Source organism: Scatophagus argus, chromosome 15 (assembly GCF_020382885.2).
Source record: "Scatophagus argus isolate fScaArg1 chromosome 15, fScaArg1.pri, whole genome shotgun sequence".
Taxonomy (NCBI): Eukaryota; Metazoa; Chordata; class Actinopteri; family Scatophagidae; genus Scatophagus; species Scatophagus argus.
Genome location: NC_058507.1, coordinates 17960591 through 17980000, shown reverse-complemented (window position 1 = coordinate 17980000; position 19410 = coordinate 17960591). Strand labels below are relative to the sequence as shown.

The 19410-nt window shown below is 41.6% G+C and overlaps 2 protein-coding genes across 4 annotated transcripts; both read left to right on the top strand.

Moving 5' to 3' along the window:
* The first annotated feature begins 312 nt into the window (after positions 1 to 312).
* On the top strand, positions 313 to 7360 carry utp25 (UTP25 small subunit processor component). The gene is made up of 12 exons (XM_046413193.1): positions 313 to 472; positions 1358 to 1397; positions 1584 to 1779; positions 1864 to 2091; positions 2247 to 2335; positions 2437 to 2847; positions 3272 to 3488; positions 3584 to 3786; positions 4021 to 4203; positions 4493 to 4602; positions 5336 to 5581; positions 6520 to 7360. Exons 1-12 carry the CDS (start codon positions 357 to 359, stop codon positions 6773 to 6775), a joined length of 2295 nt encoding a protein of 764 aa, XP_046269149.1. The 5' UTR covers positions 313 to 356; the 3' UTR covers positions 6776 to 7360.
* A 289-nt stretch (positions 7361 to 7649) lies between these two features.
* LOC124072059 (b(0,+)-type amino acid transporter 1-like) lies at positions 7650 to 18132 on the top strand. 3 transcript variants are annotated; one of them, XM_046413195.1, is made up of 6 exons: positions 7650 to 8405; positions 14204 to 14337; positions 16889 to 17018; positions 17107 to 17231; positions 17319 to 17406; positions 17511 to 18125. In XM_046413195.1, the coding sequence occupies exons 1-6, from the start codon at positions 7707 to 7709 to the stop codon at positions 17739 to 17741; spliced, it is 1407 nt and encodes a 468-aa protein (XP_046269151.1). In that variant the 5' UTR covers positions 7650 to 7706; the 3' UTR covers positions 17742 to 18125. The 3 variants fall into 3 exon arrangements, with proteins under 3 accessions (XP_046269151.1, XP_046269152.1, XP_046269150.1); XM_046413196.1 differs by lacking the exon at positions 7650 to 8405 and adding an exon at positions 10315 to 11052 and having other exon boundaries at positions 17511 to 18132; XM_046413194.1 differs by lacking the exon at positions 7650 to 8405 and adding an exon at positions 11082 to 13250 and having other exon boundaries at positions 17511 to 18116.
* The last annotated feature ends 1278 nt before the right edge of the window (positions 18133 to 19410 follow it).

Genomic DNA, 19410 nt, shown 5'->3' with positions numbered 1-19410 from the left:
CCTTGTACAAGAATTCCTATGTGCCTGGACTGTTGTGTTTGTGCATAAATGGCAAATAAAAATCTTGAATCTTGAGTCATCAGACTGTAAATAGGTCAGTGTTTAAGTGGTTCATTGGATAATATATATATGATATTGTACAATCTGCTGTGACTTCACCTACATTTACGTGCCTGGTTTTTCATTGACTAGAGAAAGTATTTCTCTGTGGTAGATCGCAAAATAGAAGCACCTATCTCCTGTCACCGAGCAGGGGCAAACTGCAAACCTGCAGTTCCACTCCGGGCCTATATGTGGTGGTAATGCTGCTACTGAGTCACAACAACTACCGAAGCAATTGGAGTGACCACACGTGTATGCGCAGTGTCAACATGGGTAAAAGAAGGCAGAATAAGCAGCTTTTCACAAATTTATCCAAAAAACAGAAGAAACACTTGAAGGAATTTGGAGAGGAGCATCCATTCCATGACGTGTAAGCAGTACAGCAAACTCCGGCCTGTCTTAAAGGAATAAATAAGCTATTTTCTTTAGCCACCTAGCTAAGTTACATTCAGAAAGCTGTAGTCAGACACAGCGAGTAACCTACTGTATGATAGCTGTATGTTACGTACTGTTCGTGCTGTTCGTAAAAACGTGAAATTGATACACTGAAACAGCCATATTTTTAACTTTGAGGTTCTTCTAAAGCCAGGTCAGTTGATTTCGACAAGTGAATAAAGTCATCATCAAATCATACAACTCAGGTTATAGGTTTTTGAAGAGAGTACGTCAAAATCAGATATTCACATATGCCCAGGCGTGAATTATCATCACTATATAACTGTGTAATGGCATCCTTAATACTGACTGTGAGTTGTTTTGACACGTGAAGGAAAGTTTTTGACCAGATTAATGAACCCCCCAGTGTTCTCATTAAATAATGGAAATAGATCACTTTGGGTGATGAGCATTTGACTTATCTGTTATTAACATCTTTGTGTAAAATACAGAGCCAAAACTGATGCAGAGGTGCTTATTTTTGGTTTAATGTGATGGTCTAAACATATGACCTCCCTGATCTATATGTTCTGTTAAACGTAAGACTTTTTGGGAAATACTTGTGGCAGATAAACCTTCCAAGGGATTTGTTCTAGAACTTGTTCATGGACTTCCTCAACGTGTTTTATGGGCATGCCTTCCTTTCTTAACCCCAGATACGCTAGTGTGTCATGTGCAAAAATCACAGAACTTTACATTATCTCTATGTGCTATATAACTAAAATGTCAGCAAGCAGCCCAGATTAAGATTGTTATTTAGTCAAGCTGGTGTCATGCTTGTCGTCTAAGTTGCTACATTTTCCTATGTGTTTTCTCACAGTGTCGGCGAAGGAGCTGAAAGAACTGAAATAGTGGAACTGGTGAGTAGTACTGTACAAATCTTAAGGATAGAAGTCAGAAAGACCAATTTATATAATTATCTGTTACTGCACAAAGAAAGAAAATTTGAAAGAAGTCATTGATTCACTCCAGACAGTTTTGTGATACTGTGTCGATGCCTGTTTTCTAGTACTGTAAATTGAAATATGTTCTCACCTTTGTTACAGCCTGCGAGTCCAGAGCAGTCTGATATCGAGTCTGACGTGCTGGATGAGGAAGAAGAAGAGGAGGAGGAGGAACCAGAGCAGAAAACAGCCTACCAGAAACTTCTTTCAACTCTCATCCAACCCACCAGTAACGACCAGAGTGAAGAGGAGAGCACTGATGAAGACGAGGAGGAAGAAGAGGAGCTTCTTGGTGAAGGTTTGTTGTTTATTTCTAAAACACTAAGGACAGTATAGGTTTACTGTCATAGTGAACTGAATATATGCATTATTTTTATAACAGGACACAGTGATGGAGTTTGTGATGACAGTGAGGTCAGTGATGATAATGAAGGGGGAGAGGAAGAAGGTGAGGATGCAGATGAGGCTCTGACTGAAGCGGTAGAAGGGGAGGAGAAAGAGGCTGCAGTTGAAGAGTTCGTTGACAAGGAGCATGAGTCCCAGTTCTGTCTTGAGTCCAACTTCATGGATGAAGGCGAACAAGCAGACACTGAGCACGGAGACATCAAAGGTAAGAAAATTGAGGTTTTGTCACATATATCATCCCAGGTTCCCTTTTCAGCATTTTTTTAGATGGATAGAGATACATCTTGTGAGATGTTTTCACTATGAGAAAACTTGAAGAATATGATTTGATAGAGGTATGTTTTTCTTTGGCATGTACAGACATGTTTTTACAGCATCTAGACACAGAACTTGGTGAAGAAGAGGTGCAGAAGATAACATCGGGCAGCAAAGTCAAGGCTCAGCTCACGGTATTAACTGCATAATTTGACAATATCAACCAACTTTTTAAAAAAATTTTTACAATTTTTTTTTCAATTTGTTTACTTTACTATCTTTACTGTGCTTTTAGTGGCCAAAACTGGGAACTTTACTCTTGTCCAAACCCCTGGAGAAGTTTGGATCCATTGGTTCACACAAAGACACAAACCTTCCTCTTTTCCACAAACTTTTGAAGACTCACTGGAAAGATCTAAATCAGATCTCCAACCCTAAGGGGGCAACTAAGGATATAAGTCCATTGCAGTTAGAGCTGCTGGCTCTTATGGGTTCCTACAAAGACTTATACTACCCAGAGGTTTGTCCTCTGAACCAAGGCCCTCAGGTTCGCAGTGCATACTGCCTCCACATTCTCAACCACGTGCTAAAGGCCAACTCAAAGGTCCTGGCTGACAATGCGTGGCTAAGAGAGCAGAAAACACAGGCTAAGGCTGGTGCTGAGCCACAGGAAGAACCCAGAGACCAAGGATTGACCCGGCCCAAGGTAAAGTACTGGATGCATGATGTTTGGCTTCTTAACAAAACTCTGTTTAACATTTCTAAACATTGCCAGTGCTTATCTAATTAATATATTATTACCCTCATAAGTTCCTTCACTAGAATGCACGTTTTAGAGTTCATTTGCGAATTGTGTCTGTTTTCCTCTCAAATACTGTAAGTACAAGTAGTCAAAGAAATGCTAATTTCACTCAGACTATCGATGAAAATTCTGTATCCTTCTGTACAGCAGCATGACCCACGTTTCTCAGGCTACAGCACACATTAATACCTGTATTTTTATTTAGAAACTCACTGGCCTTCCTCAGGGTTATTTATGTAGTCTATCTAGTATATCAGTGCTGTCTGCCATCATAACCTGCTTCACTTCAAAGCACAATGTTTATTTTTTCATTTAATGAATGTGTCAGGTCTTGATCCTCGTTCCGTTCCGAGGTGGAGCACTTCAAATCGTCCAGACCTTCATTAGCCTCCTGGAGACCAAAGGCAAGAAAATAGTGGTCAGCAATAAGAAGAGGTTCAAGGAAGAGTTTGGAGAGGGTGCAGATGACAACCCACCCAATCTACAAAGACCAGATGATTACTACGCCATCTTCTCGGGCAATGTGGATGATCACTTCAGGATAGGTACAGTTTAACAAACACATGTCAACTCACTTTTGGATAGCCTGTTAGGTTTTTTTTCTGTCTGAGGCCTTGCTGTTGTCCTCTCCCCTGACCAGGGGTCTCCATCGTGAAGGGAAGCATGCGTCTGTTCTCTCCTTTTTATTCGTCCGACATCATCATAGCTTCTCCGCTGGGCCTCCGTACAGTGCTGGGAGCAGAAGGAGAAAGTAAGAGGGACTTTGACTTCCTCTCTTCTATCGAGCTTTTGATTTTGGACCAGGCAGACGTCTTTCTCATGCAAAACTGGGAACACATCTTGGTAAGAACTCCCACCTGCTCAACATGAGCTATTACTGCATATTACTGCATAGTGTGATGTGGCGCCATCTACTGTTTAACAACATTCTGACTGATACTGTTTGGATTTTGATTGGTTAAAAGAGTTACATTTTAGAACTCAGATGTAATAAATACTCTATAAATACCAAGCATGTCAAAAGTGTGTATTTAAAGTTGATGTCCAATGTGAAATCACATGTTCACCCTTATACAGCATGTGATGAAGCACATGAACCTGCAGCCGCTGGACTCCCATGGAGTGGACTTCTCCAGGGTGAGGATGTGGAACCTGAACAACTGGGCCAGACATTACCGGCAGACGCTGGTGTTCAGCTCCATCCATGACCCACAGATCAACAGCATCCTCACCAAGCACTGTACCAACTACCGTGGACAGGTACTGCACTTTAACCACAACATTACACGTGCTTCTAGGGCTGAACATACAGTACACCCTGCAATTTAGTCAAACATATTAGTAAGAGGCAGACATGATCTCAGACTGAGTTAATCGTCAGTGGTCAGAGCAGCAGCCACACTAAGGTGTTGAGCTGGATATCCCAGGAAAGGCCCTGGTTAGCTGCCCTGCTCACTTTTTTCAAGATCAACAGTGAAAACAAATAATAGATAAAAAATTTCATTACAATTTCATAAGGAAGGAAGTTATTTGTCTGTTTTTGTCCCAGATTTCCACAAAGAACATGCCAAAAACAGGTTCCATCTGCCAGGTGCTGGTTCAGCTGCCTCACGTGTTTCAGATGTTCTCCTCTGATAGCTTCATGGACCATGATGCTCGGTAAGGTCTTCCCACATGTGAACCGCGTGGCGTCATCACCTCCACTTGCAGTTTGCTATAGCGAGAGCCCTATTTTCTTTAGTCCATAATTGTTTCCACTTTGGCAAATTGGCACCATTTAAAGCAGGGCGGTTAGTTATCAGCAGTTCCTGTTTGCAATGTTTGGATGTACAAACACACTGTTGAAAACGTGAATATGTGATGATTATCAGGCGGGTTGTGGAGTTATGAGAAGCATCTTTTTTAGGAAAGTCTCCTTCTGAACCTCCCCTCCTTCAACTCTCACAGTTAAAAAACATGAGAGAGAAATTCAGTTGACTATTAAACAGTAATTAACAGCTCTTTAATTTGAGCTCATCTCTGGATCTTGTATCATATGATTTTGAACACCCTCTACTTTTTCCTTTGCCATAAAAACAAATCATTCTGAACGACTTCTCTGTATCTCTGTAGCTCTCATGGCAATTCATTTCAATTCTCTTTTCAGTTTATTAGGTCATATGGTTCCTTCTTAGCTGTTATAAAAATCAGTTATCCTTATCTTCTAAACTACTTTCTTTCTTTCTTCCTTCTTAAATGAGACACTTGCTATATGTTATCAACTCATTCACCATTCATTCATCATCATTCATCATTATATCTGCCACAGCTCTACATATTTTGAAAAGTGCTTGGTTGAGCCCAATAAAATTTAAAGCTGCTTTATTTCCACGGTCTCCCATCTTACCTGTAGGTTTCAGTTCTTTTTGGATAAAGTGTTGCCTCAGTACAGGGACTCAGTGATGTCCCACACTCTGATCTACATCCCGTCTTACTTCGACTACATCCGGTTGCGCAACTACATGAAGAAAGAGGAAATAAACTTTACCAGCATCTGCGAGTATTCCACCAAGTCAGAGGTGTCCAGAGCCCGGCACTTCTTCCAAAAAGGGGACAAACAGTTCGTGCTGTTCACTGAACGCTTTCATTTCTACAAGAGGTCAGTTGTTTTTAATGCTCCATCAGGTCGCACTGCATGAGTTAGGCTCTGTGTTTGATTTGAGGGGGATTTTGTCTTTTCACTCGGCAGCTGCAGTGCGGTCAGCTATTAAAGCTGTCCTGTAGCCGTAGGGTTTTCTTGCTGGAAGGCATTTCTGGTTCAGTGGATAAAACTGGACCACACCAACCCCAAGGCCATCTATGAGTAAAAGTCACTGATTAATACAAGGATTCTTGTGATTCTTGTGTCATATATAGTAAAAGTGTCAAAGACCATAATATTTATGACCCTTTTAAGACTTAACACATCACCAATTGTGAAGAATATGATTCCTTTTACAGAGTTTAAAGCTAGACCTAGACCTTACTTGAGCTGTATATTTGTGAAGTCAGTCCATTTTCTCTTCATTTATTCACCGTCACCAGTCGGGATACACATTGCTATTTCATTGTAGTTTGTTGATTTAAAAAAACTGAGATGTTTGAAATTACACTGAAAGTGTACCTCAAACAATAGTGTAATTTGTCATACTTAGCAAAGCCATGCTAATAAAATCATGCTAACAGTAGCTAGAAACACCAGAGTGTCCACAGGTCATAAAAATCTTTTTTTTTATTATTTGTCTAAAATAGTCTTAAATATCTTACTGTAGATTAGCTATGAAATGTTTTTGAATTAGATTGCAGGTGCCAGGGAGGTGTTTGACAATTGTTTCAGCAGTAGAGTGTGTGGGTACATTGTGGACCTATTCCAGCAGTGTATAGCAGGATTAAAAAAAAATGATAAAAATAAATGATGAAATGATAAAAATGACTACTATATGGTTGTCCATCCAGCTTTAACTCTCTGGTTGTGCTGCAGGTGTTACTCTACACTCTGTGGTATGAAAATTGTCTTGAGCCTGGCAGAAATCCTGATCTCTGACTTCTTTTATTAAGGTACACCATCAAAGGGATCCAGAATCTGATATTTTATGGACTGCCCTCCTTCCCCCACTTCTACAGCGAGGTGTGTAACATGCTGGCAGCAGACGGTCGGGGAGAAGAGGCCAGTTGGACATGCACTGCCCTTTACTCCCGCTACGATGCCCACAAGTTAGCTGCCATCACTGGAGCACAGCGAGCTGGACAGATGTTGCACTCCAGCAAGACTGCTCACCTGTTTATCACAGGAGGGGAAGATAAAGCCTCCTGATGGAGCTTGTCAGATGAAAGAGGGACCACTGAATGAAACTGTTCTAGATGTCTACTGTATATCACTACGGTAGGATAGCCCTGGATTAAGTGTAACAAGAAAGACGCTGACTGCAGGTCTGTGAAAGTGGGTTGCCATTGCATCACAGGATACCTGGTTTGACATCATAGTGTGTGTGTGTCACTTGAAACTGTGCAGTATATCTTCTACATTTGGACAATGTTACTTTCACTCTTATATGCACCAGAAAAAAAAACATGTTTTTTGGCTTTGTTCTGTGTTTTAGATTGGAGCCATACAGAAATATTAAGTCATAAAGTCAAGGCCATCACTGTGATAAGATGTTGTAAAACATCACTCACCGATTGGATGTGTGTTTTTCAGATTGAACATGCCGCATAAATGTTTCATCATCTTGATTAACTTCCATATTATTTGATAAGAGTTTATATTTATACCAATAGCTGAAAGTAAAACAGCTAAAATATTCATAAAATGCTAAAGTAATTGTCATTCAGTTTTATGGTTGTTAGTATGGTGGCATAGTTGATGTAAAATTGTTTCAAATAAATCAAATAAATTTTTTCTGTGTGTGAATAGAAAACCCAACCAGAGATGTCAGTGTTATTTGGTAGGCCAGCAGGTCTGATTGATGATTTCAGATATAGTCTATACATCTCTGACATCCTGAAGCAAAGAAAGGAGCACAGACAACAAAGATATGGCCATACCTGGGGCCAACATAATGAACACTGTTCATCCTGGAGAAAACTGCGCAAAGCAATGCAGGCTCTTACAAATACACTCAGCAGTTTGAAGAGCCCACGTAATTATTAACTCTGTTGTTGGCTGCAAGAATGACCTTGGCCACAGAATTATAGTGTTTTCTTCAGAGGTAAAGGCGATAGGTCTCAAAAAACAGTCTGTGATAATGGACGACAAGACGCAGAAGCTCAGCCTGAAGCGGGAAGTGGGGCTGATGGGAGCCGTGTCCCTCATCGGTGGGACAATGATCGGAGCTGGGATCTTCATGACCCCACAGACAGTGCTTTATGCCATTGGCAGTCCAGGAGCCAGCTTGGTGGTGTGGGCATCCTGTGGTTTACTGGTGATACTGGCGTCTTTCTGCTATGCTGAGCTGGGAACTGTTATACGAGAATCAGGGGGAGAGTACATCTACATCCTCAGGACTTCAGGTCCAGTTTTCGCCTTCATGTTAATCTTCAGCTCTGTGTTTTTTGTGAGACCTGCTGGTGTTGCTGGTTTGGCACTGGGTTTTGCCCAGTACGTTTTGGCTCCTTTCTACTCAGACTGCCCCCCTCCAGTCCTGCTGGTGAAGTGCGTGGCTGCAGCTGCTATTATAGTTCTAGCCGTCGTGAACTGCATCAACGTTCGCTTTTCCATGTCAGTCCAAGTGTTTTTTATGGTGGCCAAAGTTCTGGCCCTGGCAGTCATTATAGTAGGAGGCGTGGTGATGCTTTTCAGAGGGCATACTGAAAACTTTGAGGACTCCTTTGACAACACAATTGTGGGCATCAGTCCAATTGGCATTGCTTTTTATCAGGGACTGTGGTCCTATGATGGCTGGAACAACCTGAACTATGTCACTGAAGAGTTGAAACGTCCAGAGGTAAGTACAGGGCTATAAGGATTTCAGTGCAAAGTGTTATTACACTGAAGGAGTTTTCTGTGTAGATTCTCCATGTGACTCTTACAAGTCATACGATGGCTGTACATGACAAAGACCCATACAACCCCCTTGCAGTTACATATTGGCTGGATGGGTGTAACAACTAGGTTTAATAGCTGGGACTCCCAACCAGGTAATCATAACTGAAGAAGCCTTTTGGATGAGAGGTGAAACGTCTTCGCTTTTAAACTGAAGTCCAGTGGCCCCAACTTAAGCTCTTCTACCCACTGAAGGAGTTATTTAATAGGACCTATTGAGCTGTCCACGGTCCAAGGTGACGCTCACCTGTCTCACCACCATCGCCCTAAAGAAATAAAGTAATACATATTTTCTTCTGAGATGATAAGCAGTAAATGATTTGCATTTGCAATGTTTTGCAGCCATAGTTTATTTACTAACTCCCACTAGACTTTATACAGTGTATGTCCTACAGGATGTCACTGAGCAACAAAAAGGGCTGCAAATTTATCATCAGATGAAATAATGAAGCAGACCAGGGATCTAAAAGAGGAGCTTAAAAAAGAAAAGAAAAAAGCTGATTTTTCTCATTAAAAGAGGCCATTGGTGCTGGTGAAATTTCAGATGAATACCAAATGATATGCTGAAGAAAGAGAACAAGAGAACAAAATAAGCTTTCCTTCACCAAACTGAGTTCACTCTATTGATGGTGTGAAGAACTTGGCACCTAGAATTACAAATGGAGACAAAAGCCAGGAAAGGGACATTTACATACAGATGAACTGTAATTACAATGAGAAGCAAAGACAGAGAGAGGGCATTTACATTCAGGTCTGTCTAGAAACACACAACTTTAGGACTAAGCAGAAAATTTTCAAAGTTGGTTGTAAAACATATTACTGTCAACCAGAGCAATAGCCTCAGAAGAAGCAGTGTCTTAAAAATTGCTTTCATTTGTTTTGTAGACAAACTTGGCATATTCATTTACACTCACCCTTAAAAATGCACCTTCAACTCGACTGGATTCACTCTTGCCATCTAGAGGGAGCTTGAAGCAAAAAAGTTGCTGCAACCCACTAACGCTTGCTGAAGTGGTTTGAAAACACCACACATATGAGCAAAGTTCTTCCAAAAAATGACACAAGCAGTGCTCTGGTCTCAAGCTTTCAACCTTAACTTAAAGATGATCACCAGGAACAGTTTGGTGTTAAGAATTCATTGCAAATAAATGCCAGATGGGTACACAACTTGTAGGATTGAAGAAAATATATATATCAAAGGACTAAGCAGAAAAATTCCAAAGCTGGTCGTGGAACATATTGCTGTCAGCCAGAGCATTGGCCTCAGAACAAGCAGTGTTTTTGCAGGGACATTGGGGAACTTTCCATTGAAGGGAGAGGACTGTCGTGGTTTGGATTTTCTGTTTAGTTCATTCCTGTTTTATTTCGTAGTTTTCTCCTCTGTTTCTTGTTAACCTTTACATTTCCTGTCTGTTTGTTTTCCCTCCAGTTTTGATTGTTTGCCCCACCCTGTTTGTTTTCACCTATGTCTGGTCTCCTTTGTGTATGTAAGCTGTGCTGCATCTTCCCTCTGTGTCAGTCTGTCTGTGTCGCCTTTGTTAGTTGTGTTTCCCTGTGGTTCCTGTGTGTTTCTCTAGACTTTTATTCTGCATGTTTCCTGGGAGTCTGTATCATCATCATCGGAGTTCTTTCTTCATTTGTCCTCTGGATTATTTTTGTTGACTTTCACCACGCTTTCTTTTGGATTATTCTTTGTTTAGACTTGGGCTTTTATACTTGAATTTACAGCCACTTTGAGTTTGCCTGCTTCTGTTTCCTTTTGAGTATTTTTATTAAGGTGTCCATTGTTCATTTTACCCCTGTTGTCCTGTCTACATTTTGAAACAAATTTAACAAGACCGAGCACTCAAACAATGGCAACTGCCCAAGAGACACTCAACCTGAAGAGAGAAATGGGGATCATAGGAGCTCTGTCGTTCATTGTTGGCACCGTGGTAGGATCTGGGATTCTCATATCCCCCCAGTATGTGCTGTCTGCCATTGGCAGCCCTGGTGCCAGCTTAGTCATATGGACTTGCTCTGGATTGATAGCCATGCTAGCAGGTCTCTGCTATGCTGAACTGGGCACAGTCATACCAGAGTCTGGTGGAGAATTTGTTTACATTCTGAGGACAGCAGGGAAAGTGGTGGCCTTCATGTTTGCCTTCAGCTTCATCATCGTCATGAGGCCTGCCAGTGCCACAGGAATTGCTCTGAACTTCGCTGAATATGTTGTGGCCCCGTTTTTCAGCTGCCCCCCTCCACAACTGGCAGTGAAGTTGGTGGCTGCAGCAGCTATCATAGTGATGACTGCAGTTAACTGTATGAGCGTCCGCTTGGCCATCCTCATCCAGATGGTTTCCATGGTAGTCAAAGTGCTGACACTTGCAGTGATCGCACTGGGAGGTGTTGTGATGCTTTTCCTCAGACACACAGAAAACTTTGATTATTCCTTTGAGGGAACAAATGTTGGCGTCAGCTCAACTGGCCTTGCTTTCTATCACTGCTTGTGGTGCTTTGATGGCTGGAACACGCTGAATTATTTAACTGAGGAGCTGAAACATCCTGAAGTAAGTTTCTGTTTTTTGCAATGAACTTTCATGCTCAGTAATTTTTTATAATTTACTCTATAGTTTACTTACAATTTGCTATAAATTAAAATGACTTGTGTACTTGGAGGGGGAATCTGAGAGACCGCCACCCTTGGGTCCATTTAAATGACAGAAGCCATTAAGGATCTCGCCAGGACAACTGCATGCAGTCTTCAAAAGACAATGCCTGGTCCAGTGATCTCAGCATGGCATGTTTTGTTTTTGCAGACAGTGTAGTTCTCTTGGCTTCTTTTGGCAGTAATCTCCAGCACACAGAAGGAACACTGTGGCCAGGTGTGAAGTATGTAAAAGAACGAGAATCAGTGCTTCCAAGGCGAGGACTGGGAGCAATCTGCTGCTCAAAATAGTTCAAATATTTTGGGGTTGTATTGCTCAAGAGTGAGGGTAAGACAGAGGTGCGGGGTAATTGATGAAGCATCAGCAGAGATGCAGTTCTTATACTGAACTGTTGTGCTGAAGAAAGAGAACAAGAGAACAAAATAAGCTTTCCTTCACAAGACTGAGTTCACTCTATTGATGGTGTGAAGAACTTGGCACCTAGAATTACAAATGGAGACAAAAGCCAGGAAAGGGACATTTGCATACAGATGAATTGTAATTACAATGAGAAGCAAAGACACAGAGAGGGCATTTACATTCAGATCTGTCTAGAAACACACAACTGGAAGGATTAAAGGGTCAAATTAGGAAATCCTGAGAGTTGCTGCCAGTGCTCCCAGACATTACCTGAATGTTGGACATCACTTGATTACTGGATCTGTAATGTGTGTATGTCTTCATCACCTGCTAGGACTAATAGGCAAGCAGAAGAATTCCAAAGTTTGTTGTGAAAGATTTTACCGTCAGCCAGAGCAATAGAAATGGCCTTTCCTTGTTACATTTTTAACAGGACAAAGGTCCCAAAGTGAAAAGACAACAAGCTAATCTGAATGGTGTTATTGTATAACCTCTCGTTCACCAACTTTGGATGGATGCTTATTTGAAAATCCGCATACCAGTCTGTTGAATGTGTGCCCGTTCAGAAGTTAAAATGCTTAAACTTTCCAGTAAGACTAGACTCAAGTTGTGTTTCTAGTGTTGCACTTGTTTGTGACAAAGATATATGCCTGCCTGTGAATTTATCATGTGCATATGAGCAATGAACATAAATTGGGAAAACAGCATCAAGCAGCAAATCTCAGAATGTTTTTTGCAGAAAAAGCAGGTGACAGACAATTTTCAATCACAGCTCTTTTCTGGGTCATGCATGCTTGCAAGCTTACACAATCGACTGTCTCCATAGATTTACAAGCAAAGTGGAGTTAATATTAAATTCAAGCAAACAGTTTTAACTGCCCCTTTTGCAAGTACTGCTTTATCAGTTAACAGTTTCTTTAGTTGCACGCCATATCTGTACGGGGCAACAAGAACTACAGCGTCTTCATCTTGGGCTTACTGACTTGACCATGGCAGAACCTGAAACCCTGAAAATCAAGCGGGAAATTGGGCTGATTGGCGGTGTTGCTCTTATTTCAGGCACTATGATTGGATCCGGTATATTCATGTCACCACAGTTTGTACTGGCCTACGTGGGGAGTCCTGGAGCAAGTCTGGTGATCTGGGCTCTCTCAGGATTAGTTGCTATGTTAGCAGCTCTGTCCTATGCCGAACTTGGGACAATCATAACTGAATCTGGTGGGGAGTTCATCTACATACTAAGGATCTATGGTTCATGTCCTGCTTTCTTTGCAGCAGTCACTTTTATCATGATTGTGAAGCCATTTGGCATAGCTGCAATGGGTATTAGCATTGCAGAGTATGTTCTGGCAGTGTTTTACACTGACTGCTATCCTCCTCAGGTGGCAGTGAAGTGTGCTGCAGCTGTGACTATACTGGTTGATGCCATAGTCAACATCTTGAATGTGCGCTTTGCCATCAGAGTCCAAGTGATCTTCTTGGTGGCCAAGGTGCTAACATTGACATTTATCATAATTGGAAGTATAGTGGAGGTCATTCAGAACAGCAGTGTCATTGTGGAGAATTTGAAAGTTGAGAATTCATTCAAAGACACTCAGTACTCTGTGAGCACTCTAGGAATGGCCTTTTATCAAGGACTGTGGTCTTATGCTGGCTGGTACAACCTGAACTATGTCACAGAGGAGTTAAGAAGACCAGAGGTGAAAATGTATTTATTATGTGTTACACAATGTATTGTATGTATTATATTTTATTCAAATACAACAGTTCCTGTAGTCATTGGCCAGATGACGCCTTGCTACATTTTTAACAGGACAAAGGTCCCAAACTGGAAAGACAACAAGCTAATCTGAACAGTGTTATTGTATAACCTGTTTTTCACCAACTTTGGGTGGATGCTTATTTCAAAATCCACTCACCAATCTGCTGACTGTGTGCCCGTTCAGAACTAAAGTTAAAACGTTTAACCTTTTCAGTAAGACTAGACCAGTATGGACTTCGCCCTGACATTGTCACATAAAGACGCTCAAGGTGTATTTCTCGTGTTGCACTTGTTTTATCTAACTGTAACAAAGATATATGCCTGCCTGTGAATTTATCATGTGCATATGAGCAATGAACATAAATTGGGAAAACAGCATCAAGCAGCAAATCTCAGAATGTTTTTTGGGAAAAAGCAGGTGACAGACAATTTTCAATCACAGCTCTTTTCTGCATGCTTGCGAGCTTGCAAAATCAACTGTCTCTCCTTTAAGATTTATTGTGATTTTCACTTCTTTTAATATTTTTTCTGTGCCAAGGTGACAGCCATGTTGGTTTTATTAATGTGTATTCTGATGTATTTTAATGAGTAAGTTATAGAAAATTTCACCCCACCGCTGTCATGTAAGGAGACATTAGCTATAGAGACTAACACTTTTTTTACCAGCCTGTAAATGTTTTTTCTAAGTGAAGAATAGGTGATGAACCACTGTTTACTTTTCAGCCTTACTGGGAAATGACTGTACGAAATTTGGGGTAAAATTTCCGAGATTTTGGTGGGGAAAGCATATAAACCATGGAAGTGCATGTTTTCGCCCTGGAAGTGTCGTTCAGTTCTTGATGTTTACATGCTGACTGGAACATAAAATTGATGTTGCCTTCTTTCTTCCAGGTAAATCTTCCTAGGGCTGTTATCATAGCCATTTCTCTGGTGACTGGCTTATATCTGCTGGTGAATGTGAGCTACTTGACGGTGATGACACCAAGAGAGCTCATGTCCTCCAGCGCAGTAGCAGTAACCTGGGGGTAAGTCAGCACCTGATGTGGACAGAGTCAGATAAACAAGCCCAGGTGTTCAAATTACACATTTTAAAGTGTGGTGACTACAACTATTGTGGTGGCTAAAGTCAGCATCTTGACAGTGCTTGACTAATCCAAAAATGGGAAAGAGGAGGAGCACAGACTTCTTGGCTGGTCTGTTTGTAAAACTAATTCCACAGAAAACTATTTATAGAGAGACATGAGTGGACCACCATAGGACCTTGTTTCAGAAAAAAAACAAATAATTTTTGGATTCTGAATTGTGCCTTTAATGACACATTTGTCAATTCAAAAGTTGATTGCACAATTCAAGAAAGGTGCAGTTTCTCAGATTTGTTGTGATTTTTACTACATTTAATACTTTCTCTTGTTGGTTTTGGAAATGTATGCTCTGAGAGACAATGATGTAGTTCACTGAGTGGGTTTGAATTTGAGTCCCAAAGTGCAAAGTGGGTTTAAGTTTCACACAACTAAATGATATTTTATATTTTGAGATGAACTTTATTGATGAACTTTATTGATCCCGCAGTGGGGAAATTCACTTGTGGCAGCTCACAAGGACAGAAGAGGAGTGCAAAAAGTGTGCAAAAACAGTTACAAAAGAATGTAGAGGTAAAATAAATTAACAATTTACAAGGTACAGTAAAAACAGTACAATACACAGCTATATACAAGTCCTCTTAAGGGAGGAAAGAGGACTGGACCATAGAATTATACAGTCTAACAGCAGGGGGAATGGAGGACCTGTGTTAGCGCTCTTTCCTACACTGAGGGTGTAGCAGGCTGCTGCTGAAGGAGCTGCTCAGAGCCTCCACTATCTGATGCAGAGGGTGAGTCCATGATGTTGACTTTGATGTTGTCCATGATGGATGTCAGCTTGGCTAACATCCTCCTCTCACCCACCTCCTCCACGGAGTCCAGAGAGAGCTGGCCCTCCTGACCAGCTTATTTAGTCTTTTCCTGTCCCAGTCCGTGCTGCCCGGTCCCCAACAGACCACAGCGTATTGAATAGCAGAGGCTACCACAGAGTCATAAAATAGTGATCCAAGCAGCCAAATGTCCAACCACTCCTGCTCTCTCCAGCTTTCCTCTCAGCAGCACCGGTTGAATTGTGTTGAATGCGCTTGAGAAGTCAAAAAACATGATTCTCACAGCGCTCCCAGCACTCTCCAGGTCAGTCCGTGCCCGGTGCAGTGCTGTACTCACCACAGAGCGAAGGTGACTGAGGATGAGCCTCTCCATGGTCTTCATCAGGTGGGAGGTCAGGGCAACAGGCCTGTAGTGGTTTGGCTCCTTGGGGTGTGCAGTCTTAAGAACTGGAACCACACAGGAGGTCTTCCACAGGACAGGGATCCTCTCCAGACTAAGGCCCCGGTTGAAGATGTACAAGACCACCTCACAGAGCTGGTCAGCACAGTCCCTAAGCAGTCTGGGGCTGATCCTGTCTGGTTCTGCAGCTTTCCTGCTCTTCAGCCGCCTCAGTTCTCTCCTCACCTGGTCCGATGTTAAGAAGAGGGGTGAGGGAGGGGAAAGGGGTGGACAATAGTGCGAATCTGCGAATCTGTCATATTGCTGTGTGGGAAATCTGCAGCTGCAGGCGCACCTGCTTGCTTGTGTGTGTGAGAAAGGGAAAGGGGAGGGACGCGGGGACAGTTCACCTCTGGGTCTATCCCAAATTGAACGGGCAGGGGGAATCCCCACTGTATAAAATGGCTAAAGTCAGTCACACCTTGACTTTCTTTCATATAACGCGTTTTTCAAACGTTGTGTGAAATGGCCAAATAAAAATAGGTAATACAAAATGATTATGTGGTCACCAAAGTGAATTGATTTAGTCTTGACTCCTGGTCGTGAGTGACAGCGTTGGGAAAATGTTGTTGATTGTCGAGTAAACGCAGAGATGGACAGAAAAAGGTCAAAGCCATCAGGTGCCCAATTTAGAAAAAAAAGAAAAGAAGAAGAGGTGAAATGAGCAAAAGATAACGGTATGCTGTGTTCTCACTGTATGATTACAGTATGCATGTCATGCCGCCCCCTTGTGTCATGAAATGGGCACCTGCCCGGTTTGCCCGTGCCTAAAGCCGCTACTGTCCCTTCCTCCCACAATCCCAAAAACAAGCACATTAGGTTAGTTGGCTACTCTACATTGCCCCCTAGGTGTGAGTGTGAGAGTGTGTGGTTGTCTGTCTTTGTGTGTTGGCCTGTCCTTGGTGTATCCTGCCTCTTGCCCGTAGTCAGCTGGGATAGGCTCCAGCTCCCCTGTGACCCCAATGGATAAGCGGTATAGAAAATGGATGGATGGGTGCTATGAGGGTTGACTCACTTTTGGAGCCAGCCTCAAATCGCCATTTGGGGAACTGCAAATCGGTGGTGTTTTCCTTTAACCTGATAAAAGCTGACAAATCATCAACGTTTTGAACAGTGAAGATAAATCTGAATTAAGTTCCCAAGCCCCATGATGCTTTATACTTTTAGCAGATAGTTTTTTTATACCTGCTGTTTCAGCTTTTCTGAGAACTTCAATCTTTTCCCATAGGAATAAGGTGTTAGGAAGCTGGGGTTGGATCATGTCTGTGGCTGCAGCATTGTCTGCTTTTGGTTCACTGAACGGGACGTTCTTCAGCGGTGGTCGTGTGTGCTTTGTTGCTGCCAGGGAAGGACACATGGTGAGAATTTCTTCACCTTATGAATTAATGTTGTTCAGTATAAGATGGTTGTCACAGAGTTTCACTCAGACTTGTATTTCTTTTGTAGCCAGATATTTTGGCCATGGCTCATGTCCACAGACTGACTCCATCACCAGCCCTGATTTTCACTACTATTATCTCACTGGTGGTGCTGATCCCTGGAGACTTCCAGAGTATCGTCAACTACTTCAGGTAAATGCAGAGTCTTCTTTGCATGTATTGAAATATTGAAATTAAAAGAATGTATAATCTGACATTCCTCTTCATTGCTGTTGTCAGTTTCACTGCCTGGTTTTTCTATGCCATCACCCTGTCTGGACTTGTCTATCTCAAGATTAAGAGGCCGGAGCTCCCCAGGCCATACTCAGTCAGTTTCACATACATACAATCTCAATACGCCATCTTCATAAGCACACATTTGTATGTATAAAAACAACTTATTCCAATCTCTCTCTCTCCCTATCTCCACAGGTCCCCATTATAATCCCCATAGTCGTCCTCATTGTGGCAATAGCCCTTGTGCTGGCACCCATCATAGACAATCCTCAAATTGAATACCTCTATGTGGCTATATTTATCCTAAGTGGAGCCATAATCTACGTACCCTTCATCCATTATAAACTCTTCCCAGGAGTGTTAACCAAGTTAACAGTGTTTCTGCAGCTGTTCCTCGAGGTTGCACCGGCAGAGAAAAACCTGTGATTTTGTCAGAAAAAAAGGTGTTTTCCAGTTTTATTGTTTGTGCTTTTTAAACGTCGCCTGTTTTTGCTGTAACATTAATATGGCATTTGTTAGAAACTCATTACCTGCCATTTATCTTTACTTCTCAAAGATTAAATGTTGATTTGTGTGTGTAGGTAACCACATTCTGTCTGTAAAAGGTGCTACTGAAAGCATTAATACGCTGAGATGTACATTTGATTGTCATTTTCTTGGCATTTTTACCAAATTTTAAGACCACCTTAAAATAAATGTGATTCAGAAGTAAATCTGTCTTCAAAATATCAATCTGTTCCCAAAAATGAAATGTGACTGATCTTCTGAAATCATCAGTTTCTGCCTGTGCAAGAGTTCACCCTAAGTGGCAGGCAGCTGAAGTTACTGTGAATTTCATTATTATATTTCATTAATGTTATATAAATAATAAATGTTAAATAAATGTTAATTTACAAAAGATCAAAGATCTTTAAAAATGTATTTAAGAACACCCATGCACTTAATTAATCATGCAATTATCTGACCAGCCACTCAGGTGGCAGCACTGCCATGCATAAAATCTATGTTTTTTCAAAGTGAGACACTCAACACCAAGGTCAAAGTTAAATAAAAGCTTTCACTTAGGCTTGTACAAGAACAATTCCACAAAAACATAGTCTTTAGACTAACAAACAAGAGTTCTTCTTCGTCAGGGATTTTCACACACAACAGTCTTTAGCGTGTACTCAGATTGGTGTCAAAAACAAAAAAACATGCAGTATGCAGCAGTTCTGCAGATGGAAATACTTTTTAATGAGAGAGGACAACAGAGAATGCTTTGAGCTGACAGAAAGGCTACAGTAACTCAGGACCTTCAGGAGAATGGGCTACAACAGCAGAAGACCGTGTTGGGTTCCAGCTCTGTCAGCCAAAGAATCCCAATTTCAGTTGAGGAACTGTGAGGGTAGGGTCAGAATTTGGTGTCAACAGCATGAATCCATGGACCCAACCTGCCTTGTGTGAACAGTCCAGGCTCATGGTGGTGTTGTAATGGTGTGGGGAATGTCTTGGCACACTTTGTGCTTGTTTTTATCAGTCACTCATCACTTTCTTCATCACCTGCTATGATTAATTGATAAACAGAAAATTTTCAAAGTTGGTTGTAAAACATATTACTGTCAACCAGAGCAATATCCTCAGAAGAAGCAATGTTCTAAAAATGTTTTCATTTGTTTTGTAGACAAACTTGGCATATTCATTTACACTCACCTCTAAAATTGCACCTACAACTTGACTGGGTTCACTATTCCCATGTAGAAGGAGCTTGAAGCCAAAAACTTGCTCCAACCCACTGAAAGGAGCCTGTTGACGTGGTTTGAAAACACTTTGCATACAAATGTCCCACACATATGAGCAAAGTTCTTCCAAAAAATGACACAAGCAGTGCTCTGGTCTCAAGCTTAAAACCTTAACTTAACGTGATCACCAGGAACAGTTTGGTGTTAGAAAACCATTGGTGAAAGGCAGTCTTAAGAAGATTGTTTTCATTTGTTTAGCAGGAAAACATACATACACTGACCCCTAAAAATATCCTCACAACTGATTGCGAGGATAGAAAGCATGATTGACTAAGCCTTGGAAGAAATGAGCAAAGTCAAAGTTCACAGACACCAAA